At 48.5% G+C, this 25,154-nt stretch overlaps 1 protein-coding gene across 6 annotated transcripts in view; it reads left to right on the top strand.

The window, feature by feature from the left end:
- BTBD9 (BTB domain containing 9) overlaps positions 1–25,154 on the top strand; it is a 412,965-nt gene that overhangs the window by 366,519 nt on the left and 21,292 nt on the right. For all 6 annotated transcript variants that reach the window (XM_061399067.1, XM_061399064.1, XM_061399065.1 and 3 more), the window contains one exon: positions 23,991–24,069. In XM_061399067.1, the coding sequence (XP_061255051.1) occupies positions 23,991–24,069 (79 nt within the window). The remainder of the gene's footprint in view (positions 1–23,990; positions 24,070–25,154) is intronic.

The following is a 25,154-nucleotide window of genomic DNA, read 5'->3' as shown; positions in this document are numbered from 1 at the left end:
GGCTGCTCTGTCAGCTGTGGGCTCGCCTTTGATGGGGCACAGCGGTGTTTTTCATGTCTAACTAGTGTTTTAATGTTTGTGAGAGACTGTGGTTAATTGGATCCCCATGGTACCACAAATGGCTTTAGAAGCCTCTTGTGTCTGGGGGGCTAATTCTGAGACTGTGTGTGCATGCGTGCATACCCATGTGCCCTCACACCTGAGCAGGCACCATGAGAGTTTTAAGTGTTCCTTGACCCACATCTCAGGTTTGAGAATTTTTAATACTTGTTTTTTCCAAATTCAAAAATCATGGCATCTCCCCTAGATTTGTAACCTTTCTCCTCTCACCCTTGTTTATTGCGTGTGTTGTTCTGGGGCCAGTTGAAGCAGCCCAGCCAGACTCATCTTGAGCATGTCTGATCCCCACGCGTGGGGATGTTACACATGTCCACTGTCTTGCGGGCCACTGTGTTCCTCCAGCCCCCGCTTGCTGACTTTCCTTTTGCAGGGTTGCAGCAGCAACAAGGTCCCCATGTGCTCCTTTCTGGTTTTCTGCTCAGTGGCTGTGAAAGCATCCAGGGGCCTGCCTGCTGCTCATCCAGAGAAGGGCAGCCACAGGCAGTTCCTTATGCACAGGCTGCCATTCTTTGGATCCTGCAGTCTGATCACCGAGGTGGGGATCAGCATCTTATCAGTTCTCCACAAGAGACAGGGTCTTGCACTCTCATGCCCTCTCCGACACCTGAGGTAAACCTCTTTCTCATAACCTGAACAAGCCTAACATTTATTTGCACAGAGCAGTGAGGGCACATTGAAGCAGATGCTTTTATAAGGGGAGCAGCGGGTACAGAAATAGTTCAGTATACCTCGGGGCAAGACAGTTCAGCTCAGTCACTCAGTCATGTCCGACCCTTTGCAACCCCATGGATTGCAGCACGCCAGGCTTCCCTGTCCTTCACCAATTCCCAAAGCTTGCTCACACTCATGTCCATCAAGTCGGTGACGCCATCCAACCATCTCATCCTCTGTCGGGCAAGACAGGCTGTTAGGATCTGGGATGCCTAGGAAGTGGAGAAGTTAATCCATGTCTGACCTCTAGCCTCCTGCTCCTTCGTTGCCAATGGACTGTGCTCACTGATCGCATGTGCATGTATCTTGTTAGTCTTCTCTTGTTATCTGTGGGTCCTATCTGCCTCAGGTGGATTGGTGTCCTGGGAGGTGGTAAAACTCTAAACAAAGATAAGATATCATTAGGAACTTCCCTGGTGGTCCAGTGGTTAAGATTCTGTGCTTCCACTACAGGGGGTGCAGGTTGGCCCTCTGGTCAGGAAACTAAGATCATGCACCTTAGATCTCTTCAACTAGAGCATAAACTTCTTGAAGCCAAGGTTGCATTCTCATAGAGTCCCTAACCTCTCTGCTCTTTGCCTGGCTGGTTAAATGACCATTTCCAGCCAAGCTCAAGTTGTTCTCTGCTATTCTCTCATAGCACTGTGTTCCATTCCTTCCTAACAAGCTGTCACAGCATATAATTCTATGTTATTTGTAATTAACTTTTTTATGTGTCTTTTCCAGTAGACTTTAAGTTCTGTAACTGTAGGGGACCATGTCTGCTTTGTTCATATGTACATTAAGAGTTGGACACGACTGAGCGACTTCACTTTCACTTTTCACTTTCATGCATTGGAGGAGGAAATGGCAACCCACTCCAGTGTTCTTGCCTGGAGAATCCCGGGGACAGGGGAGCCTGGTGGGCTGCCATCTATGGGGTCGCACGGAGTCGGACACAACTGAAGCGACTTAGCAGCAGCAGCAGCATCCATATGATGCCTGGTACATATTAATATTTTTTGAGTAACTAAAGGAATGGTTCCCCAAGAGGACATCAAGTTAAGGGCCAGAGAATGTCTCTGTTTTCGTAGATCTTACCAGCTGGGGCCGTCCTTGGCCTTCACCTTCATGTTCTGCTGGGCTAGCTTCCTAATGTACCCTGAGCATTCGGCCTCTCCCCATTACCTCTGAATGTGACTGCTAGTGACTTGACTCAGATGACTCTCAGAGACACTGGGGCCCAGCACTGGGCAAGAGATGGAAGCTACCTGAGCTATTTTTTCCTGTCCTATTTGTCTGTGGAAGGAGGGATGGATGACTTTAGGGCTCCAGATGCAGAGAAGAAGGTAAGTGGACTCCTGACCAAGTGTGTAAGAACAAATGCAGAGGCCCCCCGGGGGCACGCAGAGGAAGCACCTGCTTTCATATCTTCTGTCCCTGGTGGTGATGTGCCCGTCTCTTAGGAGAGCCCATTAAGACAGTCACCATGAACAGTGGAAATTCCATCAGAAGTTAGTTACCTTAAACTAAATGTGACTTTCCGACCCACATTTATGGATTTACACTAATTAGATTGTGGGATTGCAGCATCACATTTCATTATTACCTTGAAATTACAATTTCATTCTAAATGAACAAGCCTTGTAAGCAGTGTAAGCACCACCTGACACTTATTCTGAAACAAGCCCCGTGTTAAGCTGCAAGTGTTTAGTGGGCAATATTTGAAGAACTCTGATTGAATATATAAATCATGAAAATCAGAAATGGAAAAAACAATGTTAGTTTTTCTTTGAACCATCTACACACTGGTCTCTGGCTCAGTGGCGACCATTCTCTCTCCTGCACATCTTCGTCTTACACAAGCTCTTTCTGTTACGTTCCTGGCATCCCCTTACCCCTGTTCACATCTTCTGGTGCAGAGTTTCTCCATTGCTGCTGTTTACATATCATGTGTACTTTGGCTGGTAGTCTCTAAAAACCTTTGTGTTTCATCCAACATTGATTTCGCCCCAAAGCTCCTCTTTCCCCAGGCAGTGGTGCTGGTTTTGACAGTCCTTTTTTCCCTCGTCTTTATGAGATGGCCCGCATCCAGAAGTGTGCTCATGGTCCTGTCCAAGATTAGGAATCCTTGGCCAGGGGCCTGCCAGCTGAGCCAGGCAGACAGATAAATTCCAGAAGAGGAATGACAACATAGAAAAGGAGGCTGTACAGCCATGAGACTCAAATAAATCTTATTACTGAATTATCCATACCTCAGAATTGCTAAGAAGTCTCATTGGAAGAAGTAAGACCAAGACAGGGATTTCCAGAGTAAGAAGAGAAATTGGGAAAATTTGGGGAAGATGTTGAAGCTGAGTGTAACACATTTTTTAAAAAAGGAAAAGAAGAAAGAGGAAAAACAAAGGGAATAAAGCGAATGTTTGGCTGAAATGGGTAAAAATGAGCTGGAGGGGTGTGACAAGGTGAGGGCGGACCTGTGGTTGGTGAGGAATTGGGTAGGAAGAAAGAGGACTGAGCATCTAAATTCATCTAATTCCCGTGTAGGCATATCTCCCCCTGCTTAGAAGAATGATGGCTTGGCACTGTAGTGTGGTGGGGAAATTGTCGTGACAATCTACAAATCATCCTCCAAACTCAGGGTTAGAACCTCATTTCTTTTGGCTTGCCCACATGAGATCTATTTAAAAAAAATAAAAAATAGAGAATATGTAAATAAAGCAGTGGGAGAAAAACTAGAATGGGAAGCGAGAAAGAACACCTGTGGCCACATGACCTGCTCGTGATATGTGTGTGTGTAACACGTCTAGCTCTAATGTCTGTTCACATTTGCTGGGTGGGCTTTTCCTGTGAGAGACAGAGATTCTTCAACCAGAGCCTTTTCAACTCATGGTACCCCTACAGGATTACATACTTGATCTCATTCTGTCCACAATTAAAATTAGAGTTCTTTTTCTTTTGTTAAATAAATAAACTGAATGAATTGTCCGTGCTAATTTAGCCTTTTCTCCCTTCATCAGTGTGATATTTACTTTTATTAATACTAATAAGTGTTGTATTTGAGTGGCTACCAGCCCCGTTTTTCAGACAAATCTTACAGTTCAGTGTCAAATGTATCTGATTCATGGTAAGTGCTTAGGCCTTCTCAGGGCTTCATTTCTTCGGAACAATGAGTAATTATTCCAGCTCCTCCCTGCCCTGTGGGGATATTTGGACAGTAAATGAGATCACGTCCCTGACAGCTGCCTACTCTTAGAGGAGATCTGCACTGTTGTTGTTAGGTGAACGCTGTTCTTTCCCAGAGAAAGGCCCACCTAATACCTGTGGCGCCACCGTCTCTTGGGGCTTCCACCGGCGGGAAGATTGCAGTGGTGCTGCGCTCAGGTTCCTGTGGCATTCTGAGGGCAGGACTCTCTGGTGCTCCTGGCCTGTACGTCTGTGCACTGAGCTCCTGGGTGTCTGAGACTGAAGGGGAGAAGACGCCAGTGGCCTTCTAGGGGGAGGCTCTGGACTGGGGGCGGCTGGGTGATTACAGGAAGGCAGGTGCTGATTTACCTGTTTGCCAGTTTATTTTCTTTGGGGAGGCAGCGTTTCAATTTACTGCATTCCTTGGAGGTTTGACATATCAATTAGATGTTATCGACAGTAATAGAGGGGCAGTTGCTGTAAATGTGAAGTTTTTACTGGTAGGCCATGAAATGACACCCCAAGGGACTGTAACAGAGGGCGTGATAAATATCGTGTTACCTGCACGCGGGCAGAGGGACTGATTAACAGGGGAGGGTGATTCTATCTCCTGCACTAAAATGTTATTTATTCATTTGCTGTCAATCAAACCTTCTGTTCTAATTGGCTGAAAGGTTAAATCATCAAGATCTGCTCATAAACCAAGTTAAGGTAGGAAGAAAAGCGGTGTTAAATCATAATCAGTAGCTTGTTTATTTACTGCATTATCACATCTGCGTGACCTTGCAGAGCCTTTCTCTCCCCTCTGGTTACAGTAGCAACCCTGAGCTGGGACTTGCGCCTGGGCGGAGGTTGCAGGGAAGGGGGAGATGGTTGCTATGCCCAGTGGTATGCCTGGGATCTGAAGAAGGCCGCAGTGGTGCTCCATGCAACACAGCTTGGGCGTAATTAGACCATGGCTGTTCTTCCCACTGCACCCTAATGTATGGCTCTCGTATTGCACGACACTTGTAAAAGGAAGAATTATTTGTCGAAAAGACAAATATATTTCCACACGAACAGTTTTATAAAGATGTCAGTGAATAAGTATAGGCATCATTAAATCACATTTTAAAGGCAGGTTTCTCATTGTGATAAATCTGCATTATCAAGTCTCATTTCTGAAATGAATAATACATTGTAAAACTTTATGAGAGTTGAGTAAAGGATCCCTTGTTGGCCAGTTCAAGTGTATATTGTCAAACCGTGCAGAAGGATAGCTTCAGACCCCAGTGAGAACGCTGATGGGGTTCCACCCCTTTCTTAGAAGCAGTATTTGAAGTACAAGCTACTTTGGGCTGGTAAGGAGCTTTTCTCACTGCCAAAGCAGCTTAAGCAAAGAAAGCCAAGAGTATACTCCCTTTCAGAGGATCTTTCTCCTCAGCTTGGCGCTCAACACAGCTCGCTCTTCAGCAGGGCTGAAAAGCCCAGTCTCCCAGAACCACAGGGCCAAGCAAGGTGGGTGCCGCCCACCCCTGGGTACTACACCCAGCAGCACATGTGGGCGTCCCACCTCCTCCACCTGCCCAGAACCAGACACTGCGGCCTTCAACGCAGACTGCTTTTCCTTCATCTAGATGTTTAATAAATTCACAATCGTGGTTGTCAATTTCAGTATTTCCAGCACAAAGAGCCATGCTAACTTGTGAATCTGACATACCATATTACCGTATTAAATACCATTGACATGCCATATTAAAAATAAATTAGCCAAAGAGGGTCTAATTGTCTACTCTTTGGAGAGCATCTCTGAGATGACAGGGATAGCAGAATGCCCTCCTCAGTTTGGGTATTATTTGTATTTGTGAATGTATTTTAGGTTATCATGTTTGTGGAAAATATAACAAGTGTATAACAGTAGCTCTTATGGCAGAAACAGCCAACATTATCTGCTTTCTCATCTTGTGTGACTGCTGAGTTAATTTTCCCCTTAGTAACACTCGCCCATCTCAGAACCACCTGGTCTTACTTATTCTCAGTGAATAACACGACTTTGTGGCTATGTTGTTCCGCAGTCAGTTGCATGTGAGATGCATGACGGACTCCTAGATGGTCTGACAAAACTGAAACAGTTTCAAGGCAGAGAATTAATCAGAAAGACAGATGTTGAGAAGCTGGTCTTGGGTGGCTGATTTAGTAAGGAGGAAACATTTAGTCTAAGGAAGAGAAAGTAGTAAAAGAATGGCCTCCTTTTCCTTCTGAAGGAATAGACTCACCAGCACTTGGATGCGTGTTGCTTTTTACTAGACCTACACAAACAGCTGGTTATTCATCAGTAACTGTTGGTATTGCCAGACCTGGTCACAGTCTAGATGGGCACTCACAAACAAACAAACAAATAAAAACCGTGACAGAGAGGTTCTGTCTAGAAAGCCAGACCCAACAAGGGGACGGTTTTTCCCCAATCAGACAAAATGCCATAGAGAACTATAAGAGAAATTACATTTTGTATACATACAATGCATATGCATTGTGATTTGAGAATAAAAAATCAGGATGGTGTGAAGATGACAGCAAGGATTTCCTTTGTAAAGTTGCTTAGTCGTAGCTAAGACAGGTGGCTGTCTTTTCTGTGAGCTTCTGTCCATACTCACCCTCAGTCTCAGGCTAGAGCCCAGGCAGTTGCTGGCAGACATTCCAAACCAGGAGTTTTAGGACCTGAACATGGGCCTAGCCTACTTTGATGGAACAGACTATTTGGGAAGGTCTCTGTAACAGGACTGGGTGGAAATCGGCAGGTCCAGGGGCTTGTTCTAGACCAAAGGCAATCAGTACAGCTTAGGGAGTGTCCCAGGCAGGTGACAACAGGGACCCAGCCTTGGAAACTGGGATTCAGAAACAGACTGTGGCCCTAGGAGGGCTGGAAAGGTTATGGCGGGACCTTAGGGCTTTAGGGAGAGAAAGTTGTTGGGTATTAATAGGATAGGGGTTGGGGCCATATTCAGCACATAGCCTGTTTTTATATGGCCACTAAGCTAAGAATAGTTTTTACATTTTAAAAGGATTGTAAGAAATAAAGCCTATGTGACAAGGAGCTGTGTGGTCTAAAATATTGATATTTACTGTCTGACCTTTTACAGTAAAAGTTTGCTGACCCTGGAGGAGTTAGGCATAGACCAGAATGTAGAATAATTTCTGGAACCAGAGGTATGACATGCTTTTTGAATTACCAGGAATAAAGTTGAGGGCCAGATTCTAGTGCCCAGATACACGAGAGCAGGATCCAGAGCATGGCTTACCTAGCAGTTGAGTGATTTCCCGTGTTCCCCCTCACTGGGGTAAGATTGGGCTGGGGCCCAGGTAGAATCCACAGGTAAGAGAGGGTTGGGGGGCTGCTGCAGGAAATCGGTCATGGGCACAGCTGGTGGCAGCGGAGGGTACCTGACATTTCTAGTGATAGTTTACCAAGTGCTCTGCCAGCCTTTGCCTCGTTTAACTTTCCTGACTACCTGCAGGTTAGGTGTTCTCCAGGTGGGACAGCAAGGACTTCAGAGAGCAGGTGACTTGCCCAAGGCAGAACCCGAACCCAGACCCAAATACTGTGGCTCCTATATGGTGGGGTTCCTGCCTCACCCCAGCTCCTCTCCCTCGGTAACCCTTGGCCAGCAGACCTCTCCACCCAGCCAGGGTATCTGTGGAGCACTTTTGAAAGCTGTGTTTGGAACCTCCCTCTCACAATATCCCTGCCATTTCAACCCCCCATCCTCACTGACACTAAAATTACCTCCCAAGTCTTCCTGATTCCCTTATTCTAAAACCTTCCTAGATTTTTCCAGCTTGTGCTTCCTACCTAGTAGAACATAAGCTCATCCTCCTTGTTATAGAGCAGAATGGTGGGTCTCGAAGTGTGGTACCCAGGCGGTAAGCATCACCTGGGAACATGTTAGAAATACAAATTCTCAGGTCTCACCCCAGACCTCCTGAATCAGAAACTTGGGGAATCGGTGCTGGCTGGCTGTGCCAGCGTTCCCTCCAGGCGATGCTGGGGAGCTCAAGTTGGAGACCCAGGGAGAGTACATCACACCACACGGAAGAATCACCCTGGACACACAACTCTATGGACTGGAACATCGCCTCTGTTCTCTCCAGAAGGTAGTTGCTCTGTTTTTCACTGTGACGGTGCTAGTGACAGCGACAACACAGGTCATTGTGTTCTGGTTCTGTTACGCGGCCCAGAGAGAATTTCACTGCTGGGCACTCCCATACTGGGGGAAAATCATAAGAGTTTTGGAACATGTCACATAAACCTAATACTACCAGACTTGTGGGGGTCCCAACATCCAGGTCTTCAGAGGGAACCTGCATTTCCCAAATTCTGCATTTCTGTAGAATGCACACTAGTGTATCTAACCAGACTTATAATTTGCTATGAAAAGGGGTGACAGCCAGGGGTTCTCAGAAACACTCTGCAGAGCCTGTACCAGTCTTCTGCGTCCCAGATCCACTGGCTAATGGCACATGATTCAAAACTGGGAGTCATGATCTTCCCAACAAACATTGTGAAACTGACAAGAAAATCATAAAAGCTAAGATGTATCTCCCAAAGGTACAGCCAGCACTCATCACGAGCACTGAGTCCACAGGTGGTACAGTGTCAGGTTCATGGTTAATTTAGTACAGGTCCCTCCCGTGATGTTTTGTCACATCCAGAAGAAATGGTTCCAAAAGGACATTTGTCATCTTCAGTTATAGATGAGTAACAGTCCTTCACGAGGAGCAAAGGGTGAAAATAAAGATACCCTGCCCAGAGCCTTAAAATCAATGCCCCTCAAGGGGTCTTCTTCCTGGAGCCGTCTCTAGGCAAGGGCTGGGATTGTTATTAGTGGTGGTGATACTGGAGTGGGGCGGGGGCGGGGGTGGTGGTGGTTGTGGTTCATCTCTAGTTTAAAGGCTTCTCAATACAGAGTTTCGGATCTAGAGTTCTGCTGACTTGATGGGGAGAAAAAAAAAAAACAGCTGAATGACAGAACAGCTGAAATTTCATCCATTTCTGCATCTCACACACCACAGCCCTTCAGGACTGCCCAGCAGGACACCAGTGTGATCCTGATGGAGGCTGAGCCACAGCAAAGCGGGGAGATGAGTAAAAATCATCTAGCAACTTTAGGAAGATCTACTTTGGGCTTTCACACACTTGGTTGAACTTTTCAAAAATATTGAATAAACCACTTGCCAGCTGTGATTACCAACAGCTCTATTTGACAGTCCTTGACATAAAGCCAATGGGCATGTGCAACGTCATCCAGCTCTAACAGGGCCGTGGTTAGCAGCTGCTGGGGGCTGCGGGCGCTCCTGGGCCTGGCCCATGTTCCTGTCCCCGGGTGCTGTGCACTCGAGCGTTGCTAAACTGTTTGCCTAGCGAGCCCAGGGGCGGACATGAAGCCTGCCTGTACATCTCCATCACTCAGAGCGCTCTTTATGTTCCCATCTCCAGGAACACAAATAATATTCTTTCTAAGCCGCTCCAAAATACAAGTGATAGAAAATATCATGGAAAAGGTGAACTGCCAGACAGTAAGCCCTCATGACCAAGAGCTTATTCATAAAATGATGACAAATTTATTACATACACTCACGGCCGGCTTTCTGAGATTAATAGCTGATCTATCTGATTTTAAAGCCTGACAGTGGAATCACAAAGAGTTACCGGTTAGTTTTCTCACCCATCTCCTTCACCCAGCAGCCTTCTTCCCCAAGAAATAATACAGAAAAATAAGCTGATTTAGCTTCAGCAACAGTTCTACAGTATTTTATGGCAGGAGATTTCCATGTGCCAAGGATAACTTTTAACCTTGTTGGATGCATTTTGACTTCTTGGCATCTGCCTTCAACTCTGCAAAACCCTTAGGGCAGGGGACTAGCATGGTGGATAACTAGGGGTAGATTGAAACACAACCTGAAAGGAAGCCATATTTTTGTGTGTCTCACGGCTGCCTGTTTAGTATGAAGTTGTAAAGAAGTCATTGTTTGATGTCTTAGCCTTGGGGGCATGAACGGAATTCAAAGCAGGTGTGAAGAAATAGACTGCATCGAATCTTAGGCATGCAAACACACACACACACAGCCTAGGTTCAGAAAACAGGCGGAAATCTCTGAGGTTGCTGGTTGAAGGGGAGTCAGGATTTGCCACAAACAGCAAGGTACCTTCCATGCAGTTTCTTTCTCCCTGAGCCTAATTGAAAGGATCTAACTATAACCCCTGGCCAGCTGTACAGCTAGCCTCTCTCCTTGCCGAGCTGAATCCTCCTACCTGGCTTCGCATCTGATTGTTGTGTCAGAAATTTTCTAAATTATTCAGTGTATGCACTTATCACATGCCCTGCTTGTCTCCTGTCCTGTCTCCATGTCTACCACACTGAATTTCCTGGAGCTCGCAGCTGCCTCTTCCTATGGCACCAGCATAATGATGCCCAGTGGCCTGGCTGAAGGTGCTGAGATGGGTGGAGCAAGGTCACGGGAAAGTTCATTCTTGCCTGGGTCTAGGCCACTGTACAACAGGAATTTGGGAAGGGGTCAGAGACCCCTTTCAGATCAGATCAGATCAGTCGCTCAGTCGTGTCCGACTCTTTGCGACTCCATGAATCGCTACACGCCAGGCCTCCCTGTCTATCACCAACTCCCAGAGTTCACTGAGACTCACGTCCATCAAGTCAGTGATGCCATCCAGCCATCTCATCCTCTGTCGTCCCCTTCTCCTCCTGCCCCCAATCCCTCCCAGCATCAGAGACTTTTCCAATGAGTCAACTCTTCGCATGAGGTGGGCAAAGTACTGGAGTTTCAGCTTTAGCATCATTCCTTCAAAAGAAATCCCAGGGCTGATCTCCTTCAGAATGGACTGGTTGGATGTCCTTGCAGTCCCCTTTGGGAAGGACTCAAAACCAGCCCTGGAGAGCAGGGTGCCTGCAAGGGAACACTCGCCTCTTCTAAGTCTTAAGAGAGGTCTAGGCCAGCAAAGGCTGGGCCTGAAAAGTTACTAACACCAAGTTGAAGGTGGCAGTGATTTTTTATTTTTTAATCAAGAAAGTGTTGGAAAAGAGGAAGAGATGATTTTTTTTTTTTTAACTCAACTTTTTTACCCTCAGAAAATGTCCCTGAAGGAAGATTGTTATATGCACAAACTGCCTTACATTCATTCTGGTCATTCCCTGTCTTGCTTTAATTGTGTGGAATGTGGCAGCTTATGCAAGTTCCAGAAGAGACCTTTATGGGGCCAATCACGAATACTTGTCACCTTTTCATTATAGAACTCACATTCAGAGATTCCCAGTGATAAATGGCTCTAGGCTAATCTTGGGCAGCTCCATGCTAGGAGCTATAGTTTTCATCAAAAAGAAACTTTATATATAATACTCTGGAGATTTTTTAAGCTCCCTTCCAGTGCTCCCAATTTCTTATCTGTTCAGTTACAAATATCAAGCCCTTAATGGCTGGAGAGGGAGAGTCTATTTTTAAGTTTTTACTGAATAATTTCCCCTCACTCCCTCCCAGTGTGAGGTGCTGCACGAATTTGGCATGTCATAAGATCTGGAAGCCCTAAGGGGCTTAGTGTAATTTTTATGTATGAAATTGGTCAGGTTTGATTCAGAGACTGTCTGGCGGTCCTTCTGGTGGGCTGCTGGCTTGCTTTGCTCTGTGTACTGTTGTGGGTTTTTGAGGTCAGGGCCAGGTTTCGTTCTGCACACACAGGCTTTTGGCATGAATTTCCATAAAAGCAGACTTTTTATTAAACCTAAAATTCAGGGGGCATTTAGCCCTCGTTGTATTCTAAATCCCTTTGGTATTTAAAACACTAGGAAATGAAATTGCCAAATTCTTAACATTTGAAAATCGGCTCCTGCCCACGCCTGGTCCTCACGTTTCCAGCGCACACCTAGGGGCGGGTGCTGTGGTGGGACACGTGGAGGTGGCTGTGGTCAACCAGAGCCTGGAGGAGGCAGCACTGTCCTTGGAAGCAACAGGCCTCTTCAGAGTGATTCCAAGCTCCTTAGAGGCTGGAAGGAGCCACTGGCGTCATTAAATCAATACTTGTGCTGAGCATCGTGCTTGCCCGGGACAGGGAATCCTCTGGGGAACAGCGAGCTGGATCTGCCCTTCCCTCCAGCCCTCAGGGCTGCCTGCTGGCAGAAAGTGTGGTCAAGCCGCCAGCTCCTCCATCCTTTCAGGGGAGACCCAGACCCAGGTGGTGATTGTATTCCAGGCAAATTTCAGCAAAATTTCCAAACACCTGAGATGGGTACTGAGAGATCAAAAGTAGGAACATCCCTAATGAACAGCATGGAGCAAATCAAGGTACTGGAGCCAGTGCAGGGCCCCAAGGGAGGAGAGGCAAGTCCTCCCCACCCTACCACAGGCCCGGCCTAGCTTGGTCCAGTCCGTTCTGGAAAGGAGCAGCACAGCGTGTGGAACCCCTTGCTCCTCTGCTCTCCTCACCTCCAGGGCAGGGCCACACAGGTGTGTCTCTTTACCCCACCAAGGACAGGACCCCACAGCCTCTCACCACGCCAACTGGCTTCTCATTTACCTGTGGGCAGCTTGCTGACTTCCCTTCTGCCCATCAGCCACTCACAGTGGGCCTCAGCACCCCAGAGGTGCACTGGTGGACTCTGCCCAGGGACGGCAAAACCTGGGTCTCAACACTGCCTGGCTTCTGGAGTCTGCTCGAGTGTTTATTTCCAGGGACATCAGGGACACGTGGCCTCCCACTGTGGCAGCCAGAGTCCCCTTGTTAACTCAGAAACACAGCCCCATTCAGCCACCTCCTGCCAGTGCCCCCAGTGTAGGGACAATTTGCTGGCATTTATTCATCAGAGGGGGAAGAAAAAGATGTTTGTTTGTAATGTGGAATAATGAATTTTGTCTGAAGAAGATGAAAAAGTGATCTTCAGTTAATGGCTAATTCTTCAATATCAGACAAACCTGAGCCACAGTGAATTTTTAATACAAAATTCTTATTACTGGAGCCTTCTAGAACTCCAGAGAAATGAATGGAACCTGGAGAATGTGTGGATGAGGACCTCCCAGTCTCCACACCGTGTCTTATGAATCGGTTTGTTGAACTTATTTCAGGCTCTAGATCTCTACATTCTGAGCAAGGTGATCTTGGGTAGTAAGCTATTTCTGAACCAATTTCTTATTCCCTTATTTGTTCATAAATCTCCTTAGAGATGTGAACCTTGCAGCATAAAATCTTTGGACCTAAAAAGCTCAGCTCTATTGGTCAGCTTCCTCAGAAAAACTCATGAACTAAGGCTGCTGAGGAACACCTTTCGCCCTGAGAAGGGGGAGGGGAGGGGCGATTAGACCTGGACCCGATGGCAGGTGACTCAGGCGTTCGGGAGGGTCGGTAGGGACTCCTGACTCTGCAGCCGTCAGCTGAAGTTACAGTCTCCCTTGGAGAAGCCCAGCTGGCTCGCTCTTCTCCTGACGGTCTCCTAGAGGAGGCAGACAACAGGCAGGGGTAAAGGTCTTTAATTATATGATCCAAGTGTGACAGAAACCCTATTAGAAAGAACACATCTCTTCTAAAGACTTCCCAGACATTTAGAAATTTCAACAGAGTTTAAATTTGCGAGGGAAACCATTAAACCTTGTAAGAAGGAAATGCCAGACCAAGAGGGTGCTTTGTAGACAGTAATTTGATTGACGAGGCCTCCCCTGTTTCTACACCACACAAAAGCTCTTGCCCAGATGCAGATGTATGTGTGCGCACACGCAGAGAAACAGACAGCAACTCCCACCACCAGTTGTGTACAAACATGGATAAAGAGGCAGGAGGAAACATGCATTTTCTTTTTTTCTGCATGAGACTCAAAACCACCGCGTCTCTGGCACAGCTGCTTTGCAAGAGAGAGAGAAAAGCACTTGGCCCCAGAGTCTGTTTATGTGTTTGAGCCGAGGAAGCGATTTTTGTTGCGAGGAGCTCTAAGTGAGACAGACAGAGTCAGAGAATAAGAGAGAGAGAGATAATTATCTAAATTATGTTCGTGCTATTATCGAAGACGAATATAGTTAAAATGTAATTAAATATGACGGGCTAGCAGGATGTAAGGCAAGCTTTGGAATGCTAATCATCAATTACTGCGTCCCCTTAGGGGAATCAAGGAGAGCTGCATAGCAGAGAGAGGGAGCGGGGAGCTTGGGGATGGGGGCTGAGCGAGATGTGCATGGAAACAGCCCCCCTCGTCTGTCTCCCCCACACTCTGGTTCAGACACTCCTCAGAGGTCCCAGGACACACACCTTTCTGTAGCTGCCACAGGGCTAGAAGCGTTCCGCTCAACTCTTAGGAGGAGCTGACAGGAAGATCTCGACCTTCTCTTTGAGAGGAAACTTCTCTTAAAGGGAAAATTAGGCTCTGAGCAGGGATAGTGAAGCCAAGACCTGCTCAGGTTAAAGCATTAAATGCGAGTGCATTCACCAGAGAGACCTAAGACCCACCTTGGCCAGGAAGTGTAAAATGCCCACCTACCCACCCTCCACCCTGCCACCACCCCCTGCACCACTGCCCCCCCCTACCCCCCGCCCCTGCAGCGTACTCCTGGTCCAGAAGTCCCTGGGGCGGGAGGAAGCTAGGGGAAGGCTGCTCTGGACTGTAACTGGGACAGGTGACAGCCATCGTCCCAGCAAACTGCTCCCCACCAGACACCCCAGCCTGCGGAGGGGCTCCACCTCAGTTGAACACAGGCTCATGCAAGGCCCATCCCCGGAGAGTTTTAACTGGTCTCCGAAGCCCCATGGGTTACCCCAACATGTAGCCAGGATTGAGAACCCATTGGTCTTGCTGGAACCTGACTTCTGTTAATCTGGCCACAGAGGGCAGGCATCCAGCACTGGAGACCGTGTCAGCTGCAGGGTCTCTCCACGAACGCCACTCATACCTGTGTTGAGGCCAAGAAGAGAACAGTGTAAGACGATAAATAGATTTTTTTTTTTTTAACAGAAACATAATTTGTGTATCACTTTGTTAGATTCCCCAAGAATTTTGAGGTTTCTAGGATTCCTGTATTAAGAGTTCGAAATTGAGTTCCCTCTATTTAACACTCCCTGAGCTGTATATAAGGCTGGGGTAGAATGCTGGCGACCCCCTGGGCCGGGGGCAGGGTTGGGAGTGAGCGAGGTGGACCTGGCCAGGGCAGAGCCCCCCCAGGCATGAGGGCGACACCCCAGGGGAGCAGCCGAGGCCATCACGTCCACCTCGACGCCAGCCAGTGTTTTCTCCACACAACCCCAGGACGCCAGTTCATCTGGTTTTCAAGAGGAACCAGAAGTTTTATTTTTTAAAAGTATCTATGGCACGTGGGATCTAGATCCCTGACCAGAGATTGAACCTGGTACCCCCTGCATTGGGAGTGTGGAGTCCCAGCCACTGGGCCACTAGGGAAGTCTCCAGGAATTTGTATTTTTGTGTGACATCTTTTAATTTTTAAACGGCAACTAAAGTTTTAAAAACTACTCTGTAAACCAGCAAAGTGTGTCTGTGAGCCTCCCCTCTGTGATCTGACCAGCCTATGACCAAAGGGTCACTGGTCCCCAGGGGCTCCTGACAGGCTGTGTCCCTGCCCCCTCAGGGCTTCAGTTGGTTAGACAGCCTTGGTGCCGTTCTTCCTAAGCCTGGCACATAGAGGGCTGTGGATAAATAGGTGCTAAATGGAGGGACAGACAGAGTGAATGGCACAAGCCCAGAAGCCCTCTAGGTCGGGGCAGCAAGTCGGCCATAAAATCCAGTTAAACATCCTGCTAGACAAAAGCATGTACTCTCAGGTGCCAGATGGGTCACTGAGGCCTGCACCGCGGAGGGCTTCAGTGTGGCCTGGCGCCGGAGATCTGGGCAAGAGAGGGGGCGGCAGGCCGTGCCAGGCCGGGAGCCAGGGGGAATGCTCCAGGGCCCAGTCTCAAAGCTGTGACGATGCCAGGGTTCCCACCTCACCACGTCGTGGAAGACGCGCCCACCCTCACGTGCCCAGTCCATCTCCCTCACGGCGCATGTTTAGATGTGGCTAAAGAAATGAGCATGGTCCTTGGCTCATGGCAGCCGGGCGGCAGACTAAGAACAGCACGCTCGGGGGGAAGAGGGTCGGCAGGTCAGCTCGAGAGGCGCACCCCACCCGGCAGAGGTCTTCAGGCCCCGTCCAGCACCCGGAGGCTCACCCACACCTTCAGCACCGCCCGGCTCTGTGCCCGCGGCTTGCGGGGGGTGTGCCACTGTGGATGCTCAGTTGACAGGGGGCAACTTCAGTATTTCCTTCCTTTTCAAGAATCTTTTCTGAAGGTTTACCTTTGCCTTCCAGCCCTGCTCGCGCAGGTTATAAATAAAATGCTCCCCACATACCCTTCCCACTCCTCACCACCACAGCCTTCTCTCCTGTTCTTGGCTTTGCTCTTTTTTTTTTTTTCACTTTTGAACCTTTAAATTTTTTATCAAAGATATACATGTTCAGTTTTCAAAGTCAGGTAGGCGCACAAGGCTTATAACAAAAGAGCAATAATCCCCTGCTTCACTCTTTTCCAGCCCAGACCCTGTTCATTTTGAAAAAACAATACGTTCAAAGAAAGTATATTTAATATGGTTTAAAAATATAAAACTATAAACAGTGAAATGTCTCGTTCCCACCCACCTCTTTGTCCAGAGGTGACAGTTTATGTGTAAACATATAAAAATGTGTGTTTTTCCCATTTTTTTAAATACAGTTTTTCTGCACCTTGGAGATCGCTTGAATTTCTCGCTTCCCGTCTCTCCTGCTGCGCGGTCTCTGGTGGTAAGGGCAGAGACGCACCACAGTCTACCTAACCAGGCCTGAGTGATGCGCGTTTAAGCTGGTTCTGTTCTCCTGCGGGGCTAACAGTACTGCAGCGCCGGCTCTACACCTGCCACACTCCTGTGCTGGGAGCACCCCTGAGTTAAAGCTTTTGAAAAATCTCACGTGGTTCTGGTTCCCACACCTTCCTCCCCTCCAGAAGCATTTAGATCTTCTGTTTCTCAGAAAGATGCTTTGCTTTCTCCTTCATTGTAGCGGCCACTCAGTGGCCTCTAACTTAGAAACATATGTCCTTCATATCTGGGAAAATTTCTTGTGCTATTCTTACATTTTATAACTTGTGTCTTTTCTGCTCTTTTTTTCTGAAACATCTGCTAATTGGATAGTGAACCTCTTGGTTTAATCATCTCATTCTCTTATCCTTTTTCTTCCATTTTCTCTTTGTCATTTTGATTGGTATTCTAGGAAATTTCCTCGACTTGAGTTTCTATTTTGTTGAATTACTTCTTTCAATTCATAATTTTAATTTGCAAGATCATTTTCTTATTTTCCAGGTATTTCTTTTTCACACTATTTTATTCTTATTTCAAGGGTGTGATAATGTTTTCTTTTCGCTTTCTAGGGGTAATATAAGTTTTTTTCTGAAGTTTTACTCTGCTTTCTAAACTTTATCTATATCCTCTGAGTTATTTTTCTTTTCCATTTGTGTTTGGTCTCTTATCATTCATGTCAGAGTCTTTGGTGATCTTCGGTTGTTTGCAGTGAAGCGTTAGGCACTGAGAAAGCTGTCAAAAAGCTTTTTCTGTGCGGGGGTTTGCGGACTTGATTCAGGGTTATCAGACCTGGCTCAGGCGTTTCACTGAGAGACCCCTGTCCGCTCATTCCGATCTAGCCTTCTGGGCACCGCCTGTTCCTTCTCACAGAAATGCTCTTCAGGTCCGTTGTGTGGGTCTCAACCCACGTGTGACTTCAGCAGAGAACTTCTTTAAAGATATTATCTAAAGCCATGTGCTCCTCTCCGTTTACTTACACTGCTTTTTTTTTTCCATAGCCCTTCTTTAACTCTTCTATTTCTTTATTTATTTTATTTGTCTCTCTCTCCCCCACTAGAACCTAAGCTTCTTGAGGGCAGAGTTGAAAATAGGGCCTTCCTCATTAAGCTCTCAAGAAGTATTAACGGAAGCAAGCATAGAGGGACAGAGGGGAGCAAGGTAGGTGAGTATTTCTAGCTCTTTCCTCTTGGGCTGGTCAGAGTCTCAGAGGCATCCTCCAGTCCCCTGCCTGTGGTTAAGCCTGAGTCACGGTGGCCTGAGAGCCACGAGGGGGGAGGGGGCTGGAAGTCGTGCCGTCTAGGGTGTTCACTCGTGTGTATTCCTTGTGCTCAGCCCCTGAAGGGCCCACCCTCTGCTGTGCCTGGTGTCCCAGAATCTAGACCCGCTCTGTTAAAGGACTCTAGAGTGAAATCGTTATCTCCTGCTGAGGTGGAAAAGGGCTCATCTCCACTGTGCAGGAAGAAGAAAAGGGGGGTTAGGGAGCCCACCTGCTCCTTTTACCTGTTTTCAGCTAGCCTCCTGCCTGCCCCCACCTTCAGCTGTGGCTGGTGACTCAGGACATGAGCCGTTCCGGGGCCTGCAGTGTGAATCCACTTGTTTCCTGGGTGTTTCTCTCTGAGGTGTTGGCAAAGAAAGATGGTGACATCTTTCGTGCTTTCTTTGTGCTTGTTTTATGCTCGTGTGTGTATGTGTGTGTGTATTAGAACACATATATGCAATATGAAACATACATGGAATTTCCTAACTGCCCTTTGAGTGGAGGGAGCAAAGGTTAACCCACTTATTCAGTTTGCTGTGTTGAACTGCCAGTCCGGCCCTGGCCAAACACTCCTGGCCCTCTCCCCGGTGTCCACCAGTTCTGCTATAGAAAAATTCTGACATTCTCTTTCTCCTTAGAGCACAAGTGGCAAAATCATGTAATTTTTCAGAGCTGAAAAGACCAGGCACCCTTGACATAGAATCTGCAGGATCCCCAGAGAAGACAGGACAAGGCTGAGGATGCAAAGGCAGTCTCGGCCAAGCCCTTTGGGCCTGTGTGGTACCACCCTGCTCTCACCACTGACAACCGCACCCTCCTCTCCCACCTGCCAGCTGCCTGTCCTCTGCTTGCTTTGGATAAAGACACAGCTATCCAGAGACCTGGCACACCCCCCGGAGGGACTGACTCCACTTTCCCACTAATTTTTATATTTCCAGTTTAGTTAATTTCACCTCTGGCTAATTCTTTCTCTCATTAAACACAGACACCATTTTAATCCCTTCTTTCCTTCCTTCCTTGCTTTCTTTTCATTTCAAGAACTATTTAAAATGCAGAAAAGAATAAAAACTATTATAACATTCATTCACATACTCACCCCTGGAATTGACTGTAGTTAATGTTTTTTACATACACTTTGTCTTTTTATTTTCATCAAAGAAATGGAACATTGCAGTTGGTGTTGAAGTGTCCTTTGTTCCCCATCAGCAGAGCCCACTCCTCACCCTCTCCTGAGAGACAGCCGCTCTCATGAATTCAGTGTATCTCCTTCCCCAGAATAATCAGAGCACACTTTACAAGCATGTACGGTTTTCGTGAGTAACATGTGCACAGCGATCGTGAAGCCCCCTGTGGACCACACCGTGGTCTGCAGTCAGAAGAGCCTTTCAGGATGAGAGCTCTTGACCCGCTTTTTCACTCTCCTTGTTAACAGACCACCTACCATATTTCAGTGACAGCCCCAGGATTTCATATGTGTTGTAGTATTTAATCCTCATTCCTCAAGCAGCAGCTTTAAAGAGACTGTTTTAAATCACTTGTTTTTCTGGCTTGTTTAATTACTACTATGGCAACAACAACATTTTTTTCCTTCCTTTTTTAAACTTCATATACATAATATTTCAGCCTCATTATGGGTTAAAGTAAGTTTTATGGGTGGGTCTTAGAACTCAATCAAAATGTATGGCTTTATTTCTCTGAAAAAACTGCTTCCAAACTTTAAACAGCCAATTACCAGGGAGGTTTTGGAACACCACCAGGTTATGAGTTGGGACCATAGTACAGTTTGCATTGTCCTCTGATTATGGAAAGACCGCTGATCTCCCCAGAGAGATCGTAAACTTCATCAGGGCAGCACTCCGTCTTGCATGTTTCCCATAACACCTAGCAGGCACCAACCCCAAGAGTGCTTTCGCCAAATACTTGCTTAATTCCTTCAAAGCCCAGCTACCTTGTCTGCCTCCAAGTAATGGGTATAATGGGTGCTGATGGAGTGTGGTGGGAATCTCTGCAGTAGTCACTAAATCAACACCAGCAAACTCGGTGACTCACAGTGGGGTCCCTAGGAAACGGTGTGTCTTGTCCAGGTTTGTGTGGCTGGCAGGTGATTACAGTAGTAATAACAGTATCAGCTCTTTCTCTTAGAACCTAGCGTATGCCAGTACTGTTCTAGGTGTTTTACATTTGTTAATGTATTTAATCTTTACGCACACAAAAAGTTAGATAGTTATGTATGTTATCCTCATTTTACAGAGAGGAGACTGAAGCCCAGAAGGGTTAAGTAGCTTGTCTGAGGTCACAGAGCTGGCTAAAAGTTCAAACCCAGGAGCCTGGCTCCACAGCCCACGCTGTCAGCCACTTTGCCATCCTCCCTGTGGGTCACGAAAGGCCACGATTAAAACCTGCTGTCTTGACTGTCACCCAGTGAGTCTCTCAACCCGAAATATTTTACATAATAATCCAGTACTGGCATTTTCTCTTGCTTCACATCACATGATCTGTGTTAAAGGCTTGGATAGCAGGCAAGCTAGAAACTTTTTTCTAATACACATTCTACCAAACTAAATAGTACAAAGAGTGCAGAAGTTTACAGCTAATGTCTCTTGAAGTTCTTCCACCCAAACAATATTTTGGCAAACATGCTTGTAGACCTCTGTCTTAGAATACATATGTGTATAGATATTTACAATTTAACATAATCGAGACCTCATTCTAGATGCATTTTTGTGATGGAGGGTGTGGTATTATTCCCATCAGCATTGGACAAATGAGGAAACTGCAGCTCAGGGAGGGCTTGTGATTTGTCTGCTGCAGAGCTGGCCAGTGCCAGGGTTGGGACGTCACTCCTATGTGGGTTTTTCTGTTTGGGGTAAGTGCTCAGAGCAAAGGCTGTGCGTATTTTTTGACACTGGTAGTTCCTGTTCAGACACGTCCTCCCAGCACCCCGCCTTGGCTCTGAACTGAGTAATGATGTTGCTCTGTTGTCTTCCTGGGAGTGTCACCTACTACAAAGGAGATGCAGAGTCCTGGACGAGTAGGGGTCTTCATACAGCTCTCCAGCTCAGTAAGAAAGGCGCTGAGCTTCTGCATAGACCAAGCGGCGGTGGCGGCACCTGGCTCTGTGATATGTGAGCCTCCTCGGGGTGGCGCCGTGACTATGCATGTGGCTCCGACACAACCATGACTGTCCCCCTGCCGCCTTGTCATTCCTTGCTGGGCATGCGGAGAGCCGTTTCGAAGACATTCGGGGGAAATGGAAGCCGGCACTTGGGAGGAAGAGATGCTCCTTACCTCATCTTGACTGGCTTCCCTTCCTGTTCGTGCTTTGGTCTTAGGGCTGTCATCCAGTTTGCTGAAGATGAAATCATCTGTTCACCTCTTGGGCTGTGTTAGTGAAAATGAACTCTAATATGATTAGATATTAATGCAGTGCAATGGAGGATTGGTATTAAATTGAGGCCTTCTGATCTTGTTACTCCAGCAGTGCTCCCTCCTGCTCAGACTGTCGCCCTGCAGCTCCCCCTGCAGAGGGTGGGGGGCCAGGGCCTGAGCCCCTAGGAGGCGGAACGGGAGATGGAGCCGAGGGGGCGACAGCGGGACAATGAGTGGGGTTCAGGCCCAGCTCCCCCCAGGATGCCCCACAGTGAGCCCTCACTCCCTTCAGGGCCTCAGCCTCCACCCCACATGTAGGGCAGGGTGGGGGTGGGGTCGTCCAGGGGGCAGGAGCGCGATGCCAGGCCTGTCTGTGCTCTCAGAACCCTGAGCATGTTGTTGAGGGTTGTGAGCTCACGAGAGTCAGGTCTTACCTGCCTGTCCAGAAGCACTGGACAATTTTTTTGGATAAGCACAGGACTTAAAAGCTAAGAAGAGTCTTCTCTGTCTCCTCCACTCCCAGCCCCCTCTCCATCCAAATCCCTTTTGTGAAACTGGCTGAACCTAATATCAGAGCTATGGTTTTCCCAGTGGTCATGTATGGATGTGAGAGTTGGACCATAATGAAAGCTGAGCACCAAAGAATTGATGCTTTTCAACTGTGGTGTTGGAGAAGACTCTTGAGAGTCCCGTGGACTGCAAGGCGATCAAACCAGTCCATCCTAAAGGGAATCAGTCCTGAATATTCATTGGAAGGACTGATGCTGAAGCTCCAATACTTTGGCCACCTGATACGAAGAACTGACTCATTGGAAAAGACCATGATGCTGGGAAAGATTGAAGGCAGGAGGAGAAGGGAATGACAGAGGATGAGACAGTTGAATGGCATCACCGACTCCATGGACATGAGTTTGAGCAAGCTCTGGGAGTCAGTGATGGACAGGGAGGCCTGGCGTGCTACAGTCCGTGGGGTCGCAAAGAGTTGGACTCGCCTGGGCAACTGAAGTGAATGGTTGTCACTGGCTGAGTCACTTGCCCTAGCTCTGTTGCCCTGGCCTGGAGTAGGGGTCTGAGAAGTGCAGTGGAACAGCTCTGGTGTGTGCTGTCACTGCCGCTGGCAGTGAGATGGGGTTCTGATGTCTGTGCTTTGTGAACCCCTAGCTTCCCCTACCTGCTGGAGAAAGAACGCAAATCTGTGCTCGGCCCCCGTGCTTAGTGCAGAAATGACCCCCAGGCCTGTTGGAGCCCAGGTCCAGTGTTGAAGCCCCACGGGGCCTTCCTCACAAACCCACCCTGGGCTTGGGCTTTCCAAGGGAGCTGTGTGGGTCTGGGAACAAAACACTGAGAAACTGGGCCAGGAATGCAGACCCTGGGGATGGTCAGATGGCATCACCTTCATGTATGAATAGCCTTTCTACAGACAGAGTGATTTTTCTTATGCTGTTTCCAGAAAACTGCTTCCAGAGGCACAGACTTTGCACATAGGATGGTAATGACTTTTTAATGACCTCAAGGGGCCTGGTGTCCAGGCAGCAGTGAATCAGTCTCCGTGGGCGGCTCATGGTGAAAGGGAAGATGGAACACCTGAAAGCAGAGGGGGAGAAATAAGCCACAAATACCAAATTTCTTTGGTAGCATTACTCGGTAATTAGACAATTACAGGAAACAGCGTCCCAGCAGCTGGCAGCTCCGCCATGTATGCGGAGGAGGGCTGCGGCAGCCGCGAGCACCTCGTGCTGCTTCTGAAAGCATGAGCCGAGTTTGCAGCCGCGGGTGCCGAGCGCCTCATGCCTTCCGACGAGCCGGGAGCGGTAAATCGGGAGCAGACCACTTCCTCTCGGGAGAGACTGGGGGCCTGCTCCACTGGCCCAGCCCCTGCCGATCCATGAGGAGGGGCGTTTAAAATCCTGGGGCTGCTTTTGAGCCCACCCATCCAAAGACTAAACTGTTTGGGGGATGCGTTGGGAACCAGAAAAAGAGGGCTGAAGGGAGGCCAGTGGAGAAACTTGCCTTTTCTTCCCCAGGTGCCTCCACCACTTGCATGAGGGGGGTCAGACATGGGAGCCCAGGGCTCTCACGGCACTGAATGCCCCCCTCCCAACCTGCAGTGCTGGGCCCAGCCGCCCTGCCCTTGGCCTGCCTGCCTGCTTCAGCTCCTCCTCCAGGACCCTCCCAGGAAGTCACTGTGCCCACCTGGGTGCAGCCATTAGGCCCACAGCCCTCTGAGGGCAGCACCATCGTGGCCCTGTTACTTCATGAGCCCCGCCCGCCTTGATCCCTCCCCCGTGTGGCCACACTCGTCTCTACGTGCACGGGTCTGCATCTCATGCTTGCCTGTGTCGAGCCTTCACAGAAGGGCAGCACCTCCTTTGCTGAGATTGTGGGGCACCATGTACTCCTGTCCCCACTCCACGCAGTGGGTGGAGACCCCCGCCCCCTCCACATCCTGGGCTCCGCTGGGCCGAGCCGTCAAAGGATCACAGGACGGTGTAACCAAGCAGTGCTTATGCTTCTCCTCACAGGTCCTGGCAGTCGGTAACTTTTGAAAGACGCCCAGCATCCTTCATCCGAATCGTTGGAACACACAACACAGCAAACGAGGTAAGGGCCCCCTTTGGTGAAAGACACATCGGCACTTCCTGCTCTCTGGGCAATGCCTCGGCCCAAGTGAACTGCAGCTGTTGGTTCCACCCATCAGTGGCCTATTGTTCAGACAGCTTGCTTGGTACAGGAAGGAGGAGCCCTGCTCGCTCACAGGGGAACTGTTGTTACCGTTTCTGGGTGTCTGTTCACCACGAGCAGCAGGCAGGCCCTGCAGCTTCACTTCGTCCCCTGTGCAGAGACCTGGAGAGTCCTCTCCCCTCCCAGACGCCAGCCCTCTCAGGGTCCCTGGGCCCCTAAGTGTGGTGTGTGAGGAACCCCAGCTCCACGGGGCGGCCGGGACGCACAGTTGCAGGTTTTCTCTGTCCATCTACCCAGTCCTGCGCCGGCCTGCACATAGTGTTCGTGGGCGAGCCTCTTCCCTCCTGGCCTGTTCCTCTCCTGTGCCTGGGCCTTGTTTCTGGGGAGCAGCTGTGATTTGGGGCCATACTGTCTGGGTGTCCCTCCACCTGTGGAATTCATGAGGGAAGAGTGGGTGAGTTATTCTCTCAAGTTTGGGCTCTCGAGGCCAGGATGGCCGGCAGGTGAGGTTCCTGGGCCTCAAACGTGCTGCCTTCTCTGGCTGGAAATGGCTCTGGAGGACACAGTGGGTTCCTTCAGATGAGAGAGGGGTGGACAGTGCCTGCAATGCCTTGAGGGCCCGAGGGAGGGCACTGTGAGCGACAGCACAGGACCCAAGTGCAAACCAGGACCGTGCCAGACCCCTGGGACTGCCTCCCCCAACAGCCTGCATCCCTCTGGGCTCCAAGAGCCACCCGAGGCCCACTCATACCACTTAAAGTGAGAAGAACATCTGTTTCCATTTTGAGTGCAAAATAATCCATCTGTAAGTTAATTGCTTAGCCTCTGTTCCTCAGGTGGGCATAGAGTAAGCGCTGGCGGTGAGGGGTTGGAGTTGGCAGGTGGCCATGCCACAGGTCCATCTGCTCATCATGCTCTTGCTTTTACACAGTCAGATGTGCTTAGCACACACCATGAAGGCCTGACCACTGGTTAAAGACCACAGTCGTAAGAAACAGTAAGGT

Source organism: Bos javanicus, chromosome 23, assembly GCF_032452875.1.
Source record: "Bos javanicus breed banteng chromosome 23, ARS-OSU_banteng_1.0, whole genome shotgun sequence".
Taxonomy (NCBI): domain Eukaryota; kingdom Metazoa; phylum Chordata; class Mammalia; order Artiodactyla; family Bovidae; genus Bos; species Bos javanicus.
The sequence above is the reverse complement of the archived record's forward strand: the minus strand, read 5'-3'. Positions and strand labels throughout refer to the sequence as shown.